The sequence below is a fragment of the Gambusia affinis genome, linkage group LG15 (assembly GCF_019740435.1).
Source record: "Gambusia affinis linkage group LG15, SWU_Gaff_1.0, whole genome shotgun sequence".
Classification (NCBI taxonomy): domain Eukaryota; kingdom Metazoa; phylum Chordata; class Actinopteri; order Cyprinodontiformes; family Poeciliidae; genus Gambusia; species Gambusia affinis.
This window is the reverse complement of record NC_057882.1, coordinates 9893733-9907790: the sequence shown is the minus strand read 5'-3', so window position 1 is coordinate 9907790 and position 14058 is coordinate 9893733. Positions and strand designations below refer to the sequence as shown.

Sequence of the window (14058 nt, the reverse complement as noted above, 5' to 3'; positions counted from 1 at the left end):
ACAACTGAGAGGCTAAACAATCATGTAGACAACAAGTCTGTGTTTTACACCCATCTGCTTCTCATTGATGTACAAGTTTTGAAAAAGTGAGGTTAATTAATAAAGCTGAATATATGTATGTGTAATCAAATATAAACAGAAAAATAAACAAGATTAGAAAGAAAGTAAAACACAAACAGAATCAACAAGAATATTTTTTACTGTTAAACATGATGATTTTCTTTTATATTAGATACTTTTATGCAGTGGGAAACAAAGATGGTCAGATTTTGCTAACAGGAATTGATCATACAATTGCTGGCAAAACGTTTTTTGTTTTTTTTTTACATTTTGTGACAGGTTAACACAAATTACTTTCATAATAACAAAGTGTAAGAAAATTGATAAATGGTTTTCAGAGAGTTTTAAAATTACATTTTTGAAAAGTGTAGCTGGCATTTATATTCATCCCCCTTTACTCTGACAGCCCTAAACAGAGCAATCAGTTGCCTTCAAACATTACATCTTAAGTAAACACATGTTCAAATATGTTAAGTTTGATTTTAGTATAAATCCAGCTATGCATTAGTGAACAGTATAATGAAGCTCAGCACAGCAGACAGTTCCAGTATCAAGTTGTGAAGCATTTAGCTGGCAGCCTCATGCCACATGTATGCTTAAGGGATATGGATATATTTGTAATCAATAAATGTGACACCAAAGGTTTTACTCTGAGGTTCAGCTCATTACAGTGAGCTGGACACAAATTAACACATTTGTGCTGACAACCTTGTCTTGCTTTTTCTTCCAAAATATGTTTGAAATCTATAAGAAGAAATTAAATAACTATTACATAAGTAAGTACAAAAAAATATTTCCGCCTCACTTTGGGACTGAAATATCTGTGCAAGTCCAAACCCATGCTAATTTGCTTATTTCGTTCTGCATGTAACAAGTTTGGTTTTGGCCCCATCCCAGAACATTGTTTTCTCTTCTAATTTTTTCTTAATTACTCATCAGGGTTTGTTTTTGTTTGTTTGTTTGGTTTTTTTAAACTGTCAGCAAAGTTTTCTTGGATTGGCCAGTCTTGTGTTACTTGTCGGTAAAACGTTGGTGGCCCTTTGAAAGGCCCGCTGCCTTATCCTAATGGGATTATAATGAGGAAGTTTGGTCAACACCCTTGATCCTGGAGATAGTCTGTCTTCAGTTACAAAAACATGAAGCTACATGCTATCATCATAAACCATGTAAAATAAACAGTCCAATATTAGGAAGCATCTATGTTTTCACAAATTCCAGTGAAAAAATTAGAGTTTGCTTTTGTCTGATTTGTTGTTGCAATAATAAAACTCCCACATTTGCAGGTTGTGAGCAGAGCTACTGGGATTCCAAGAGGCTTTACAAAGGAAGACCTCATTAATCTGTTTTCAGCTTTGTTGCACAGGTTTCCTTCAGGTGATTTATGGATGAAGACTTGCACGGGGAAAAACGAGGGGCTATCAGAAATCAGCTTTTATTTGATAATAGCCATTTGTTGATTATTTTGTTATAGATTTGTGTTTGTTTTATTGATATGCAGAGGCTCTAGAAGGGCCTTTTTATATGTGTCGGGATTTTGTGATGGAAAAAAAAAAGTCAGACCATAATAATGTTACTATCAGGGAAAAAAGTTTAATCTGGCATTTTGGTTTCCTTGTAGGAAAAAAGCCTCTATCCATCACCACTGACTGGGTTTTATTAATGTATACATTTTCTATAAATGTATCAAAAAAAGCATTAAAGTTTAATCAAAGAGCATGAGTTTACATTTAGAAGGAATAAACTTTTTTTTTTTTCAATGGCCTGAAAATGAACATCTTTGAACATGCAACTTTCACAAAAATCCACCTGCATTTGTAAAACATATGAAAACTCCACTACCATGCTTTACTATTTGTATGTCAGTTTAACTCTTTCTTTGAATTCATTTAAAGCCAAAAATGTATTTTGATTTAGCACCTCAGTGCTTTAGTTCAACTTAGTTACAGCAGACCACAATGCCTTGTAAGATTATGGGGAGTTTTAGCCAGGACTGCAATTTATTTTACAATCTCATACCTTCAAACAACAAATGTGAAAATTAGGAGACTTTTTTTACATGTAGAACACAACCAACACTTGACAGAATTTATTTACCATTTATTCACCTTTTCTTCTAATAGTTTCTTTTATGTTAATGTTGTTGTCCCATCAAAAATGTGAAAAAATTCTTGAATGATTTATGTTTTTTTTTTTAATCATGTCACTTTTTAGGTCTCAAAAGCCTGGCTTTAAAACTGGATATAATCTCGAGAGCCCCTCTTTTTTTTCCCCGTACATGACATGTTACGCTGCACGAATGAATGCCTTGAAATGTAAAAATGCACCCCACTCCCTGTGTTTTCTTCTTTCATAACACATGTCTGCTCTTTCCCAGTTGTCCACCCGGATACTTCGGTCGTCGATGCTCGCAGACCGAGCCCCTGCGGTCGTACATGCCCTATCCTAATAAAAGTATGTCCACCTGATATGAGCAGCTGAGAACAGAGATGCAGTTGTCCCTGGATTCTTCCAGTGGACTCCTGTCACCCCGACCGTCTTGCTCTTTCTCCTTCTCTTCTTCCCTCTTAGGTCAACTTCGCAATGAGCAGTGCGAATGCACACAGTGGTTTCATCCATGGGGAACACTCTGCTTTTGCTGTCTATAGTTTTGCTGTTGTTCTAATTCTGTGTCTCTCTCCCTCTCTCCCACCCCTCCCCTCCTGATTTCTCCCCCTTTTTTTTTCTTACACATGCTCTTCCTTTTCACTCCGCTGTCCCTCTATCTTCTCCCTTTTTTTTTTCCTCACTGATCTCCTTCTTCTGTTCCTTTGGCTTTCTTCCCATCAGGTGTCCAAATGACTTTACTGGTGATCGCTGTCAAACCTACGTTATGGCCAGTTTCTACCGTATGTCAACTTGTCTCTTCTGTCTCTGTGTCAGACTGTCCTCGTTGTGATGCATGTACGCTGGATGTAGAGAGATTGCACTCATTTCCTGTTCTTACCTAATAATTATATCTGTGTCTCCTTTGATGACTCATTCACAAGCTGGCACAGATTAGTAGAGCGTGTTTCTGTGGTTGGTCACCATGTGATGGCGTGTGTGCGTGTGTGTGCTTCCCCTGTAGCGCAAGAGCTTTGCATGTGCTTTCCCGTGGTAGATTTGCCTGCAACCTGTTGTGAAGTGAAGTGATTTTGCTTTAGATGCTGCCTGAAACAACTGTTTGCACATAATGAGCTGCATGTAACAACACCGGCAGGATAAATGCTAAAACACACCTCCTTATGCAATCAGTTGCAGACATGCAAGCTTGTGCAATATTACCTGAGACAGTCCATTAATGCAGAACCAGATCTGAACAAAACTTATCAATGAAAAGGCAGGTGAAAGGTGATGTTCAGTGTGTTCCAGCCTAATGAAAGAAGAACACACTACTGCTCTACTGCATAATGTCTCTCACTGAAGTCCTTTATATTTACAGTTTTAATTAGATGTATTGTCAGACACACATGAACCAACGTGACAGAACAGTTCCCGAGACTTGTTTAATTCTTGACTAATTGTACCTGCATGCATCTGAAAGCCAAGCATCACATCCCTTCAAGCTGTGACAAGAAGCCCCGGCTTGTTTCACTTTCAGACCAGTTGATTGCATGCTGAGTTCCTCAATTACAGCCATTCTGAGAAAATTAAAGGTTAGGGCTCCATCATTAAAAATACAGCTAGTTGTTTTTGTTTTTTTGGGGGGGGGTTGTGTCTGCTAACATGCAGCACTTTAGAAAAAAAGCAACAAAATGGTGCTCACAATTGGAAGAGCCCCATTGCACAAAGTGCCTTGCGAAAATATTTAACTCTTTTCATCTTGTCCTGTCACATCTGCAAACATCAGTGTAGTTTTTTAGAGTTTTATGTGATAAATCAACAGGAAATAATGAAAAAGTGTGAAGTGGAGGGGAAAATGACACATTTTCACATGAACAAAAACATTGGAGGCATTAGAAATGATGAATTTTAATATGTCAACTCTACATGGTGACATTGGCAGAGACAGCCATCACCTGAAAGATTATCCTAAAATTGCTGAGAACTCTCCTGGAAGGATCCTGCCCTCCAGGCATTTTCCTATGAAAACAGTCTGGAGATGAAGCTTCTCCTTCAGCCTGTCTGCCTTTAAAGCCGCTGAAGTGCTTTCAGTATCACAAAAGTATTCAACAGTGTTAATAAGTGATGCTGCATTACTGTTCCAAAAGCATAACAGCTACAGAAAACATTCATTCTTTCTGTTAAAAGAAAATTACCTCCTGCTAATCCCATTGCATATTTGAAGTCATCGAGTGTTTGCAAGGTCATACAGTTTCAATTTAAAGTACATAGCAGTGAGTGCATCTGCTCTTGCTGATTACAGAGACCCGTCTCTGCAGTCCGTGTTACACAACTCACATATGCTGTTTGTTGTATGTTGGCAATGAATGAATTGCAAACAGTCCATCTTTCCCCCCATTGTCTCTCTTCTCCATCTCAACTACAAGTAATTTAGCCTCACACTAAGCAGCAATGCACTGCGGTGAAATTACTTGTCTTTTGGCAAAGTATTGTTGCGTTTTTTTTCCCCGACACTCACTCACTTTGGTGCAGCTGTTCGTCTGCGTCAAGGTCGGCGTCTATTTCCTGTTGCTGTGTAGTCGTACGGAGACAGGCCAGCCTTTCTGTGCTTTGTTCCTTGTACAACAGCTTGTCGGCATAAAGAGAGACCAAAAGATAAAAGACGAGGAGTTGATTATAAGTCTTAATAAAGTGATTTTATTCACACTTCTTGAACGCGTCCATGTTTGGTCGCATTGTGGCCACAAACTTTGCACGTGATTGTGGAGTGGAAGCTGTTTTAGAAAAAAAAAAAAAAAAAGTAAAAATTTCAATTTTAAGCAAAGATGGAAAGGGCAATTTTCAAACTTGTATCTCTAAAAGATTCTGGTAACCATGCATCATGCTCCTTCCACAACAAAATGAGGGTGTTTCATATAAGAGCCCAATAAAACACACTGCATTAAAGTCTGTGATTGTAACATGAGAAGATGTGACAAAATTCACTGGATACGACATTTTTGCAAGGCACAGTAAAAACATCTTAATTGTACACTAAATTAAGGTATTTAAAAAAAAAATCATATTTGAAAGAGCATGCACAAAAAAAAACTCCCATTTTGTACCTACTGAGCTTCTCCCAGATAAAGGATGCATCTCTCCTCATGAGATACAGCAGAGAAGGAGGATGGTTTCTTCCTCTCCGCCGCGAGGGCTTGAATTAATAAGGCATGTTGTCATAAGGACAGCTGGGACTCGCCTAAGCCCAAGTAAACCAACAGAGTTGCCAGAGTTATGGACTCGGCTAGTTGGTGCCACATCCCTACGGCCTCGCTCTGCCAGAAAGCTTAGGCCCAGCAATAATTCAACGATATTATTCCAATATTGAGTACAGCTGTATTGAAGCAACCCCTGTACTAACAGCAGCCCTTTAACTTGCCTGTTCATGTGATGGGTGTGTCAGGGAGCTGACAGTGTAGCAGTTCTGCACGGCAGAACAGTGAAAAGCACGGGTAATCTCTGCATATGACACATATTTTCCCCAAACAGCAGCAATAAGGGTTACTATGCAACCAAAATTCAAATCCCATTCACAGAGTTTGTTTATGTAACAACTTGAAACGTCTCTGAAGAACGGAATTGTATAAAAAAATAAAGCTGTGCTGCTTTCACTGGTTGCACGACAAACGGTGCCTCGGAGAGTAGCCATGCAAAATGAGATGTTTAAGACTAAAACTAAAAAAAAAAATTTTTTTTTTAAAGTGGTTCATTCTGTTAGGAGTTGATGAGTTAATACAAGACGGTGGCACCATCATCCTGAGGGACGCTATTCTCAAAACGGCGTATTCTTTTCCTCCAGCTTCTCAATTATTCTCGACGTTGTGCTGATTTGTCCCTTAAAACACAATCAAGCACATTAAGGTTTGTAGTTGTGACAAAGTTAAAGACTTTATATGTTGGGTTGAGACATGCAGCTACCGGAACACGTTTCACCTCTCTAAACTGAGAGCCCCAATCGTCAATGTGAAATTAGCATTGCTCATTTGTGTTGTGTGGAGTTGCATAGTCTAGTTTAAAGTGTGTGCTGCATGCTTTTGTCTCGTCTTGCACAATTTCTGACGTGTTTGTTGTTTCAGTTGGCTGTGTTGTCAAGTTACTTATCCGCCACTATGTAAATGTATGCTCCGAGGTGCCACTGCCTTAATCTGCTCTCTTGTTTCTTGTTTTTGTTCTTGTTTCTCCTTCCATCTGTCAACCCTCTGCAATGGCAGAGCATCTTGGGATTGAATTTATGGGTATGAAACAATCCATTTTGACTCTGTCTAAGCCTAGCTCCCACAATGTCCGTCAATGTGACATGCTTGTTGATTTGTAAAACACATCGTTCCCCCTTTTTTTTTTTTTCATTAACCAATCAACGTCTGGAGTGATCATAACTCATACGAATGACAAGCTCACATGTCCTCCGCCCGGCATCATTAACATGGATTCAATACGTCCCTCCGTACATGTGATCAGAAGTTTCCACCTTTATACTCACGATAGTTAGTTTTCCCTTTCAGAAGCTTGGATTTTAATTTAATTCATAACAAGCATGACGTCTCATGTTTGTCCCTACCAGATGATTTGACTCCGTTTTCAGTCCAAGTCATTTTTCCTTCATCTCATCTCTCTTTTTTTTTCTGACATGCCTTGTCTCACTTTCGATTTACATGTGATCTCGATTTTTCTTGCGATCGTCTGTTGTTAGCCGCGCAGAAATCCAATGTTGAAGTCTGAATCATGATATGTGTGTTCCTGGCTCAAATTCTCCCTCTTCTAATGCATGGTATTTTAATGTTTGACAGCTTTCCCTTTCCTTTCTATCAGCTTCTGTCTCTTTTTCATTGTTGGCTTTTGTCTTCTGACACTTTTTTTTCTTTTTTTTTGCTTTTACCAGAAAAGAGCTTCAGAGTGTGAGATTTTAGAATAATGGCTAGAGGCATCCTTTCAGACATCATGCAATTATACAAGTGTATTCATGCACTGGAACAGAGGAACACTATGTTATTGCAGAAACACCAGTATTATTTCCTCCATGTAAAGTCATTAACAGCAGATGACATGCACCGTGAAATATTTCCCACTTTACTCCCATTGATAAACTAACTTTATTTATGGTGCCATAAACTTCTCACAAATTGGCATGATGACGAACATGGCTGCCGGTGAATGAAAGACGAAGCCTCCTATGAGAGGGGATGAGGGGAATCTATCACATTACTTATCAAAGACCCCGTCAGCACAGCATTTTCTGCCTCAGCCATGCCGCACTGGAGCTCCTTTTTGTTCAAAAAGCAAATCACTCTTCAAAATAATCATATTTAACTTTTAAATTAGCTTGTTTTTGTAATGTTGTGACAACATGTTTCGTTCCTTGCTGAATTCTAGAGCAAGGAACGACATATATGTACATATATGTAGCAGTCCTTGCTACATATATGTTAGACATTTTAGATTTTATTGCTGCTTAGAGTATATTGTGTTTGTGTTGCTAGGAGGATGAAGGTTTATCCGACAGAATTTAGAGCTGGAAAGTACTTTGGGAAGCATCACCTCCTTTGTGAAGCTAATCGTTTCCTGTCTTTTCTCTCTGTTGTCTCGTGGGTTTAATTTTGACAGAGGCAGAAGAACTCTACCAGAAAAGAGTCCTGACAATCACGGGTATTTGTGTGGCTCTGTTGGTGGTGGGCATCCTGTGTGTGGTCGCCTACTGTAAAACCAAGTAAGTCCTGCAGATGACATGTTAATGTGACTCCGTGTGGCTATTTCAGCCAATGGATTTCAGTGAAAAGATTATGAAATCTTACCATAGGATTAAGTTTATAATCTAAAGGACGTATATCATCACTTTTTTTCTTCAGTAACGCACATGCTTACAGCTGAAAATACTTGTAGATAGTTATATCTAGTTTGGTTAAAGAAATTGAGAAAAATGTTTTCTAGAAAAAAATTATCTGGCACTAGCCTGACTAGAATGCAATGGAAAGTAAAGACTTCGTTTGACATGCCAAGATTTATTTATTTTTTTTAGATTTGCCAAAATGTGATTTTTAAAGTGACCAGTCTGATTTGAAAAACAATGAGTAGGTCACTATACACACACACACACACACACACACACACACATATATATATATATATATATATTTTTTTTTTTTCATTTATTTAATACAAATAAGCTTTAAAATATAATATGATCCCTCTAATATGCAGTTCTACGCATAATTAATTCTAGTTTTTTGGTTAAATTGCAAGCTTAGCATAAAAAAAAAATTCATCAAAAATCGTTCAACAGGAAACAAAGAAAGAAGATGCACAATCATATGCGACAGAACATGTGTCCTGAACATCCCAATCGTAACCTTGCTAATGGACCTAATCACCCAGGACCCGGCCCGGAGGAAATCCCCATGGTGGATGTACGTTTTTATCAGAACATAACCAAAGTTTTCTCTCTTTTGCATTTCTTACTCTTTTAATTCTATCTTTACAGTACATATCAAAGAATGTCCCTGCAACCGAGCGAGTCATACGGCCCTCGACAGAGCGATCATTCCCAGCCAGTCACACTTCTTCCAGATCTCACAACTCTTCCACACGAGCCCACTCATCAACTCAGAGGTAAGCAGTCATTGTGTGTCATGCTGTGTGCGTCATGTTATGCCTTCTTGTACTGAAGTGATGTTCTGCAACAAAAATCAATCCTTGGGTTAGATTGTGTGACTAATTTTTGTTGGTCCACTCATTTTCACTGAATTTCTGACGACTTGGGTTAGGTTTGATTTGAAATTGACTTCTTCTTATTGGGCTGTATCTGTTGTGTGAGAGCCTTATCTCTTGTCCCAGAGAGTTTTGTTGCCTGTTATCATCACTAGGTGTCCTCAGTTTCCCTCGGGTTCTCGCAACCTGCTTCCTTCAAATCATCTTCCCACCTGTTGGCTGTTTCTGTCAAACTATTTTCTCTGTTCTCCCAGCATCTCAACTCAGAGGATCCCTGAATCTGAGAAACAGAGGATGCTTTTCAGATTTCCATTTTTCAGACTGTTCCTTTGATGTTAGTGTTTTTGTGTTTTCCAGTCTGTTTGGTTAGTTGTTTGGCTCATGCTGCTTTGTTGAGATTTTGGCTAGTTTTAGTCAAAGAAAGGTTTTCAGTTGTTGATCTGCTTATGTTTTCACTACAGATGGACAATGCAACAATATGCCAGTCATGAAATAATTAATATGATGCAGTATTTGCCAACATACATAAAGTATTGAAATGATTATCTAATTTATTATAGAAAAAAATGCCATCCAAAGCAACTTCAACAAGGGTGGAATAAATAATCTCCTGGATTATGCCGGACATTGATCCAAAACACACCAACATGCTAGCAACTCAATTTCTGACAGGGTGGCGAGAAAACAAGTTAAGTGATGGTTTGGTTTTAGCCTAGTCAACACCCGGAGTTAAACAAGCTGTAAGCAGGAAATTCTTGTTTGAAAATCATCATTTTTTTATCGAAGCAAGCCATTGTTTAGAGGAGTGGGCCAAAATGCAGCCACAGCAATGTAAGACTGATTTCCATTTATGGTAACTTTTTTGCCCCAAATGCCTGAAATCACCATTTAAGAATGACTTGTGTGTATATTCTGGTTGTCGATGTCTGAAATTTATATGACAGTCAAAAAACCCCTAAAAACTGTGATGAATTTGTTGTGATTTAGGGTAATGTAAAACAAAATTGTTTACATGTTTGGTGAATTCAATTCATTCGAAATATATTTTTTTAGATAATAATATAATGAAGCTTTTAATGTTCATAACAAATACAAGTTTTTTTCACCTTTTAGAAAATACTACTGATTAATTTTTGCAGCATTGAAATAAACCCATCTTGTTTAGCGTATAGGAATATCACCAGCATTAGTTCCTGCTGGTCAGCTCAGCTACGAGGGAGGAAATTACGAAATAGAATTTGTGGTTTTAACACACATGAATTATACCCAAACACTTGCGCCTGCGGAAACAGTAAAACGGTTCCTTTTGTTCTCCAAAGGCATTCTTCAGAGTCTACAAAGAAAGAGAAATATGTCTTGGGGGACACTTCAGGGTGTGGGTATGTTAACACCTATTTTATTTGACAGACATGAGGAACGGACATGGAGCCTGGAACGTTCGGAAAGTTTCCTCTCCGACTCGCCGGGAATGATGTCATCGTCCGTGGGGACCAGTAAATGCAGCAGTCCTGCGTGCATGGAGGCGCGGGCGCGGCGAGCTGCTCACTGTGGTTACTCTGATCCCCATCGGCCGGGGCTGCAGTACGGGGACTCGTTCGACTCGCTGGGAGACTCTCCGCACAGCGACAGGTGGGAAAGCGAGGCCTGCCCGGCCGATTTGGCTCTCAGGCTGTAATAAACACGCTGAAAAGTTTCGCCCTCTCTGCTGGCTCCGTGTCCACCTCCAGAGGCCAGCGAGGGCAATCAGTGGAAACTGACACACAGCAGGCATGATGTTCAATTATGCAAAGGAAGGCAAAAGTTAGAAAAAGTGCTCGTGTCAGTGGGAACTCTGCTCTTGCAGCTATAGGACCATTTTTCCTTTCCTAATATGTTGTTCTTGAGGCTGTTTTTCACTTGCTGCTTTCGTTTTTTTTGTTTTGTGTTTTTTCTTATTTTGTAGTAGGCCACGTGTCAGTCACAAAAGACGATAATTCTGCCATAAAAATAGTTGAAGCTCAAGTTTGCACAAAGGGAAAGCCTGACAAGGGAGGAAATGAGGCTTTCATCCACTCTGCTGTAGTCTATATTTATCCCCTGCATATTTCTTTATATTGTAGGCAGCAAGATACCAATCTTCTTATGCAGCTCTGGGCATGACAGACAGTAACCCTAACACCTTATCTTCTAAAACATCAGGCTAGTCGCCTTAGCATGAAAGTTCTGCACAGCTGCTCAGTCACAATGGACTTTCTAAAGTATTATGCTTTCATGTCTGCCGTATGCATTTTATTCGAAAAATCTGTTTTTTTATGTACAGTAACTCACTTTTTATGGCTTTACTGTAAGCTGAATTGAAATTTGCCAGCAATAACAATGGCAAAAGATCCAAGCAACAAAAGATTCCCTCTTTTCTATATTGTAATGTTTGAAATTCTAGTTACAAAATGTGCATTATTGCTTCCTTATCCAAATTTACAGCTGTTCGGCTGGACGTTTTCATCCAAGTATCTGACTTTATGAAAAACTGGTTGTTGTCAGTAACATCAATGTATCTATTTCAACTCTTTCCATATCTTGGGACCCGCCACTAAAACCTGATTTGTGCACTTTTAAGGTGTATCAAAGTTTTAAAAATGTAAGACTTTCAAACAATATTTTTTTTTGGGGGGAGGGGGGTTGTCTTTATGTTACCAGGTAAAATGTCTGAGAATCAGTTTTAATCAGAAAGCCTGACTTGGCCAAGAGGCTGTTAAAAGAAAAAGTGCAAGAACACACAAATAAATGGGAACAATATGGAACAGTCATGTAAATCATTAAAATGGAATCAGAGCTACGAAGTAAAATAAATCATCTAGGACTAACGGGAAAGAAGGAGGACAATGTGTATATGTTACTGTGACTTAAACTCTGTTTAATGGGATCCTAGAGAAAGTGCCAGAATGAGAAAAAGTTTTTGTTTTGTTTGTATGGAGCATAGAATAATACAAGTCCTTCTCTTCCCTACGGACTACGTTACACCGGCCTAATTACACTTTAAATTTTTTTATCAAGTTAAAGAAAAAATTTGTGATTGATCACAAAATTGTTCCACTTTAAGAATATGTCTATTTTTTTATTGCTGCCTGTAGCCATTTGAATGCAGAGAAGATGCAAAAGTTGTCACAATCTGTTAACAAGGAAGATGACGAATGTTTTTGGGCACTAACGGAAATTATTGTAGACATGAATTTTTATTTATATCCAAAGCAGATCAATATGATATACGTGTATTATTGGATCCAACTGTTAGCAAAACAGCGATCCAGAAAAGCAAACTCACTGGGGAGCTGTTTTGAGCCTGAGCAGGATGGTTTCCAATGAAGACTATTTCATCATCAGCAAAAGTCGAGCCAGCTTGAGCAGTAAAAAGAAAAGAAATCAGCCAACAATAGCATGTTTTGTCTTGAATCAGTTGTAAAACGTAATTTGACAGACACTTGATGAAAGACTTTCTGCAGAAGGAAGTAGATTAATGCCCACCATGTATCCCAACTTGTTGATGTACACAGAAACTCTGTGGAAAAGTACCTCCCACTCACTATTCTAGTTTCTGCTCAACCTGACAATAAGGGTGTGATTTGTGTTCAGTTATCAAAACGCTGTACGCTCCTCCTTCTCTGCTCTGTTCTTTGTCCTGCTCCGATCACCTGTAAATTTCTCTCTGTATTTCAAACAGGTACGTGTCGGCCCTGACAACACCAGCCCGCCTGTCCCCGGTGGATTTCCATTACTCGTTGCCCCCCCAGGTGCCTACCTTCCAGATAACATCCCCCAATGCCAGCCACGCCATGTCGCTTCCTCCTGCTGTCCACAACCCCTATCCTCCAGAGGATGACCAGCCGCTGCTGCGCCGCTACCAGGTGCCCCTACATGACGCCCAGTGCCAGGAGCCCTACCGGCAGCAGCGCCGCACCTACCTAAAGAACAGCAGGGGCAGCCTGCCCTCCAGCCCCTACCGGCTGGCCGAGGAAGAAGACTATGAGACCACCCAGGAGTACCTCTCCTCTCGGGAGCAACCAAAGACAAGTGGGTCCAGTGAAACCGGTAGCCGGCGCTGGAAGAGATCCAGACTGAACGGCCACGTGGCCCCGCGTGGATACGAGGCATCTCGGGACTATGGATCTCGAAGCTGCCTAACAGAAAGCGAGTCAGAGGAGGACGGTGAGAGCACTCCCTTTCTCAGTATGCAGAACATGAACGCCGAGCCCTCTACCATCTACAGGCCGGTGGACAGTCGGACTTCTCACTCGTCAGGGTGGCACAGCGGGCGTGGCAACATGCATACAAGACTCACACAGTCGCACTCCAAACCGGACAGTACGCCCCATTAAAGAGTGACGATGAACCAACAAAAATCAATATAGTATAGACCTGCATCTATAAGAAATATTTTTATTTTATATAACTGACAGATATTCTAAACAAATGAAATATTTATTTTCATTTTAGCAAAAGTTGTCTACTAGTTAACAGCAAAGAATTTTTTATAGGGAAAACTCTATTTATATGTACATTTTGATTTACAGCATAAAAAAAAAAAGATGTGCCAGTTTTTTCACAACGTAAAAAAAAAAAAAAAAAAAAAAATAGAGTAATATTGTGGTGCCTTTTGCTGTTTGCCGATGCCAGAGGGCCAGTGGAGGTTTTTGTAGCCTTTCTTATATGGACGCCTCATTTTTTATACACATTTATGTTCTTTTGTTCTGTCTGATTTATTTTTATTTTTTTTTTCCTGTCTCACTTTCTTTCCAAAAAAAAAAAAAGGCATTCTTTGAGAAGTCTGTCCCCACTGGAGCATAACCCCTTCCATGTCACGCAATATAAACCACTTCAACATAAAGTGTGTGTTTACATTAATATGATTCGTCCTGTAGGGTTTGGTGGTTCGGGGGATATACCAGAACGCCTGACAAATACAATGTAGAACATTTCTGACGTGTGTGCCCTGAGAGACGAAGAAAGAAGATAGTGATGTTCGGTTGAGTGCAGGTACAAATGAATCTGTGCGAGTGTAACGTTGCTTGCATGCTTTCGTGAATGTTAGGAGAATATCATGTTGTGAGATTAAATGTGTGGATCTCAGGAGAGCTGCCACTGACCCCTTCTCCTCTTCGCCTCTCCCTCCCTTTGGGTAGTCGGACAGGTAAGGCCGGG

At 39.5% G+C, this 14058-nt stretch overlaps 1 protein-coding gene across 6 annotated transcripts in view; it reads left to right on the top strand.

The window, feature by feature from the left end:
• The window catches only part of nrg2a (neuregulin 2a), an 82847-nt gene extending 69103 nt beyond the window's left edge, over positions 1-13744 (top strand). For 3 of the 6 annotated variants that reach the window (XM_044139856.1, XM_044139855.1, XM_044139860.1), the window contains 7 exons: positions 2887-2945; positions 6393-6416; positions 7783-7885; positions 8459-8582; positions 8657-8784; positions 10291-10512; positions 12581-13744. In XM_044139856.1, the coding sequence (XP_043995791.1) occupies positions 2887-2945; positions 6393-6416; positions 7783-7885; positions 8459-8582; positions 8657-8784; positions 10291-10512; positions 12581-13235 (1315 nt within the window). In that variant the 3' untranslated portion in view covers positions 13236-13744. Of the gene's footprint in view, positions 1-2434; positions 2512-2886; positions 2946-6392; positions 6417-7782; positions 7886-8458; positions 8583-8656; positions 8785-10290; positions 10513-12580 lie in introns of all 6 variants that reach the window. The other 3 variants (XM_044139859.1, XM_044139861.1, XM_044139858.1) reach the window with 2 other exon arrangements.
• Positions 13745-14058: the final 314 nt, after the last annotated feature.